Below are 6,153 nucleotides of genomic sequence, written 5' to 3'. Positions count from 1 at the left end.
CAAACAAACTCTCTAATTATTGTAAAATCAACTCTATTGAAGAATGATAGGCTACTAGACTGACTTAATCCTACAAAGACTTAACATTAAACAACAGCCAATCAAATTCACACAAACAAACTCTCCCATTATTGTAAAATCAACTCTATTGAAGAATGATAAGCTACTAGACCGACTTAATCCTACAAAGACTTAACATTAGAGTCTTCTGGTCTAAATAAAGCCGTGTACAATAATAACCCAATTACGTTAACTTAATCTATAAGATGATCCATGGGCAATTACACACCATATGTTTAGCAATTTAAAAAGTAACCAAAATACTGCAAACTAGAAGAGTCCTAAAATCTCTTCAGCAATGTTCTAACATATAGAATGCATAAAATAAGTCTCGGATGGACACTAAACATGATTACAAGAAGCACTAGATGTGCTCCATCTGAAATTCTCAATTTAAAAAATAAATAGATAATTATTTTTGTATGTTCATCATCAATTTCTTCCAAGAACAAAAATTTATGCTGTTAACAGGAGATTCTCATCATTAGAAGAGATATATTACCATATATCAATCAAAAAAGTTAAGCAAGAGTACTAAGCCAACATTAAGTAAGGCTTGAGGGTTCATTCTCAGGATTTTGCAAGTTGGGTGCAACCATGGTCACTAGTGTCCCTGGGACGTATCAAAAGGGGGGGGAAAATTGAGAGAACAACATTCACGCATAAAAACAGAGAGTCAAATGAGATGCTGATATATACTTAACATAAAGATAAAGAGTGAACGGCTACTATTGAAGATGCTAACAATTTTTTTTTTTTTTTGATAAATCATTGGTTTATTAATAAGATTTCATCATTATCTATATATATTAATGTCAAGCTCAAAATGAAGAAGGAAATTAAAGTTAGGGACCATTAAAAAGGTAAGGAAGAGAAATTTCAAAGCATGAGAAAGTATACCATTGAAAAAATCAACGTAATGGGAGGGAGATTCTCTTGGAAGTCCTTTATATAGCATCAGAAACTCAGTTTCACATCATCTTCCCATCCAATCTACTTAGCCATGACCAGCTTTTTTCTTTGTTTGCCCTTGCACCCTGCACTGCCCTGGCTACTGGTATTCCTCCTGGGGGTCAGTAATGCATTTGCAGCATCTGAAGAATACAAGACATACATCATCCACATGGACCGTTCACAGAAACCAGCAACTTTCTTAAGCCAGGAGTCATGGCACAAGTTTACTCTAAAATCATTATCTTCATTTCCCGCTGATCATGAAGATGAGTTACTCTATTCATATGACCATGTCATGCATGGTTTCAGCGCCAGGCTCACACCCTCTCAACTATCTGAACTCGAAAAGTCCCCAGCTCACCGTGCAACATATGAGGAGTCCTTTGGTAAGCTCTTCACAACCCACACCACCAAGTTCCTTGGCCTAAAAAGTAGAACTGGCATATGGCCTGCTTCTTCTTTTGGGAAAGATGTAATCATAGGAATAATAGACACTGGAATTTGGCCAGAAAGTGAGAGCTTTCAGGACAAAGGGATGTCACCAGTGCCAGAGAGATGGAAGGGCAAGTGTGAAAATGGCCAAGATTTTGGCCCTTCAGCCTGCAACAGGAAGCTCATTGGTGCTCAGTCTTTTAGCAAAGGACTCCATGCTTCAGGCAAAAAAATTTCCAAGGAAGATGACTTCAAATCAGCAAGAGACTTCGCTGGTCATGGAACCCACACCTCGTCCACAGCAGCGGGTACCCATGTACTTGGTGCTAGTCACTTTGGGTACGCTAAAGGCACAGCCAGAGGGATAGCACCAAATGCACGTATCGCCATGTACAAGGTCCTCTGGTCAACAAGCACAGAGGAGGCTGCAGCTACTGATGTGCTCGCCGGCATGGATCGAGCTATTGCTGATGGGGTGGACATCATGTCTGTGTCTCTGGGATTTACACAGACATCTTATTTCAAGGATATCATAGCTATGGCATCTCTTTCAGCAATAGAGAAAGGGATTGTTGTTGTCTGTTCTTCTGGAAATGATGGAGGTCCAAACACAACATACAATGGAGCACCTTGGATCATGACGGTAGGTGCTGGCACTGTTGACCGAAGTTTTGGAGGAAAAATGCACCTAGGAAATGGAGCAACTGTGGAAGGAACATCATACTTCCCGGAAAGCATATACATTACTGACACACCTTTGTATTATGGGGAACGTAATCGAAGCAAAGCAACATGCAACCTTTATGCTTTGGATCCAAAAGAGGTTGACAGTAAGGTAGTCCTATGTGATAATAGTGGCAACATTAGTGTTATTGAACAAATGATAGAAATTTTTAGGGCAGGTGGATATGCAGGCATCTTCATGGCAGACCATGTTGCTTTAGGTCCAGGTGGGTCCTTCATTCCTAGCCTGGTTTTAAAGACTAGTTCCGGGACTTCAGTCAGAGAGTATGCAACCAAGGCAAAAAAAGCGATGGTGAAGAGCATGAGGTTCATGATGACAAGCTTGGGCACAAAACCAGCTCCTCAAGTTGCCCGTTTTTCTTCTAGAGGACCTGACCCAATTAGCCCAGGTGTTCTAAAACCAGATATTCTCGCTCCTGGGGCAGATATTCTGGCAGCAGTTGCACCCAATAAACCTTTCACTTCAATAGGCAACTACGATTTGGTCACAGATTATGCACTCTACTCAGGAACATCAATGGCAGCACCCCATGTTGCAGGAGTTGCAGCATTACTGAAGGCTGTCCACCAAGATTGGAGCCCTGCAGCCATAAGATCAGCCATCATGACCACCGCAAATTTAGTTGACAATACAGGCACAACCTTCAAAGACCAATGGACTGGACTCCATGCCACACCTCTAGACTTCGGGGCAGGCCACATCAATCCCAATAAAGCCATGGATCCAGGCCTGATATATGACATGGGTTTCCAAGATTATATTGAGTTCCTGTGTCGCCTCGGCTATAGTAAGAAGCAGATGAGCGCTGTCCTCAGAAGAAATGAGTGGAGTTGCAGCCAAAATCCCATTGACCTCAATTATCCTTCTTTCGTCGCCATATTTCCCAAAGGAGCCAGCTCCATAAAAGAAAAGAACTTCAGCAGGGTTGTGACAAATGTGGGAGATGATACAGCCACTTATCAAGCGGTTTTAGTTGTTCCTACTGGAATGAGGATCAAGGTAGAGCCCAGTACTCTCACATTCACAAGCAAATTTCAGAAGCAAAGTTTTGCTATGAGTGTAGAGGTCGATAAAGATGCAACAAACATAACGAGTGGCTATCTCAAATGGTTTGATCAGGCTAACCACATAGTATCAAGCCCCATTGTAGCCATATCTGGCTGACATCCTCAGCATAGGTATTCTACCCAACCAAAATATGTTAAACCAATATTCTGATATGAATCTCAATAAAGGATCAAAACATTATGCAATTATAAATTAGAAGTGTGAAACAAGGCCAGATTGTTTTATATACACCTTAAACAAGCTAAAATTTTCCAATAAAATGTCAATATAAGCTCTTAGGAGATGCGGTTGTATGGCATAAAATATATGCAGGCTGCAGCTTATCAAAAATTATGAATTGAAAGTTTGTCAATGATTCATTTTTTTTTTTTTTTTTTTTTTTGTGTGTGTGTGTGTGTGTGAAGATTGTAGGATTTTAGTTTGTTAGTAAAGTTATATTGCGACTAAAGGGGTAGCCACTGCTCCATCAGCTCGAATCCCTCAACTTTTCCCTCACCACACCTTAAGGTGTGGCTACAAGACCACTGGGCCAAACCCAGGGTCTTGTCGATGATTCACTCAGAACTAGTAACTCCAACAGCCAAAAGCAGAATGTAAGCTATGGGAAAATCAGTAACAATCAACTCCAATAACAAAAGGTAGAATATCAGTTACAAGGAAATCAGTAATAATATGCAAAAAATTGTATTCCTGTATCTAGGAGTAGACAACCCATAACTTTAGTCGTCTGTACAGCAAGATTTAAGTTCTATTAGGTTGTATCCATTTGCAGAGTGGGTCAACTTGGTTGTTCTAGATTATTGCTTACTTGTATTTTCATAATCGTACAATTTTATCACCCTCCTTTTTTACCTCTTACTCAACAAAATTATGCACCATGCTTTGAGCATCTCCAACCCACTAGGCATATAATGCTTGTTATTCAAAATGCCTAATGTGACTCACTTTTTTCAACTCCAATGCACTAAGCATGTGATTAGGTACTTTGGCTCAGCTCACGTTCACTAGTTACATATAACTAACTTTCAAGGCTAGGCAAAATGTATTTAATCATTAAGATTATTTCCCTCCATCTTTGTTGTTGACATAGCATTCTATAAAATTAATGAAAAGTTAAAATAAAGAGCATGGTTGGAGTAAAAACATAAAACAGTTGACAGGCACAATAAAATGTATACTTTATAATAACATTTAGATAAGGTAAAATGCCTATTACCATTAGAGAGGCTCAGTAGCTCATCAGTTGAGTATGCTCCTCCAGAAACTACAACAGAACATGATTCATGGGAAAAAGAAAATACTGATATTAGCGCGTACTTCTTGGCATGTAAAATACCAAAAGCTCGCTCACTTTATTATGCAAGTAAATAATGCAAAGCAACTAACAAAACACCACCCAACCATTTGATAATCCAAAAACAGAGGAACGCTTTCAGATAATCCAAAAGCACTTGTGTTTTTGGAGCAGCTTATAATGCTAAAAGTTGATAACCTAGAAACAGAAGTTAAAAGCACGACTCTCATCTCAACTTTCAAATGATCAGGTTTTTTTTTTTTTTTTTAAGCTTATTTAAGTTATTTTTGCCTAATACGCTGTACGCCGAAGTTGTACTAAAGAGTCTTGAACAAGCTAATAAAGTAAGAAAAAATGTTAACTCAGGCTAAGAATTGGATAATTAGTCAAGATATGCAGGTATGTTACCTAATAATAAATGTTATATAACTTGCTAGATCCAATTGCCACCGCCACCATCCCTCCGCAAACCCTAACCCCCTGCCTCCTCCACCGCCGCCACCGTGAGACTGCGCGATGACAGAGGAGAGATCACGATGAGAGAGAGATCGCTGGCATGAGATCGTGGTGGATCGATCTCACGATCGCGCGATGAGTTCTGGTTCCAGATCCGGTTTTGCAAAGGTTGGGGGTGGATGGGAAAAGGGTTGGCGGCAGTGGCGGAGGGGAATTGGTGGGAAGGGCGAGGACTGGCGGAGCGGTGGCCGGAGGAATCCGGTGGGGTGGCCGCCGTTTACAGAGGGTGGGGTTGAAAGAGGAAGAGAGAGGGCAGATGGAAAGAATTAAGGCCATGTTTGGTGAATTTAGTACCGAGACCAGTAAAGAGATTAATAATGTAAGAATTATTAGGAAGAAAATTAAATAAAAGTGTCTTGTTTTGACGATAGTATAGTAAATAATTACTTAGGAGTTTGTTAAATTATTTTTGTCTAAAATAAATATAAATATTTTTATATTTAAAATATTAAAATCTAAAAGTGTCTTAGTAAAAAAAATAAAATTTTTATATAAAATAGATTCAATCTTTTTATTATTTTTCTAATCTCGTTCAAAATCTAACCAAGTTAATCTCCCTATTGAGAGGGTTTACTAAGTCCCTTGGACTATCAATCTATTCTCCTATTTCACTATCAAACATGATGTGGATGAACCCACAACCATCCATAGTAGTCCAATTCAACCACTTAAATCGTGAAACAAACATGGACTAAGGGTAAATATGTAAATTGATTCATTGCTTTCTAATTATTTTTTAAAATTTTTCTGTATTATGTAATTATTTTGGAAAAAGCTATAGGTCTCAAATTTTCTACCAAACAAATGATTAAATGTCTCACATGGGTGTGGGATTCACAAAATTACGAACCCTACACCCATGTGAAACATTTGATATATTTTGATAGAAAATTTAATATTCCTAGCAATGCCTAATTATTTTTTCAACAATGCTACCTCCACTAAATTTGAAGTCGTCTGAATTTGTTCATGTTGATCATCTGAATTATAAGGTGATGACCATGATAGATGAGAGTAATCGAGTCATCCAACTAACACAAATTTAACTAATTCAAGCCACAACAAATTTAATAAATAAATCATT

General features: G+C 38.6%; 1 protein-coding gene across 1 annotated transcript; it reads left to right on the top strand.

The window, feature by feature from the left end:
* Positions 1–355: 355 nt before the first annotated feature.
* LOC114296844 (subtilisin-like protease SBT3) lies at positions 356–3,446 on the top strand. Its single transcript, XM_028241181.2, has one exon. It carries the CDS (start codon positions 1,064–1,066, stop codon positions 3,353–3,355), a length of 2,292 nt encoding a protein of 763 aa, XP_028096982.2. The 5' UTR covers positions 356–1,063; the 3' UTR covers positions 3,356–3,446.
* The last annotated feature ends 2,707 nt before the right edge of the window (positions 3,447–6,153 follow it).

This window comes from Camellia sinensis, chromosome 3 (assembly GCF_055761805.1).
Source record: "Camellia sinensis isolate YWXY chromosome 3, ASM5576180v1, whole genome shotgun sequence".
NCBI lineage: Eukaryota > Viridiplantae > Streptophyta > Magnoliopsida > Ericales > Theaceae > Camellia > Camellia sinensis.
Note: the sequence above shows the minus strand (reverse complement) of the source record. Positions and strands in the feature narration are given on the sequence as shown.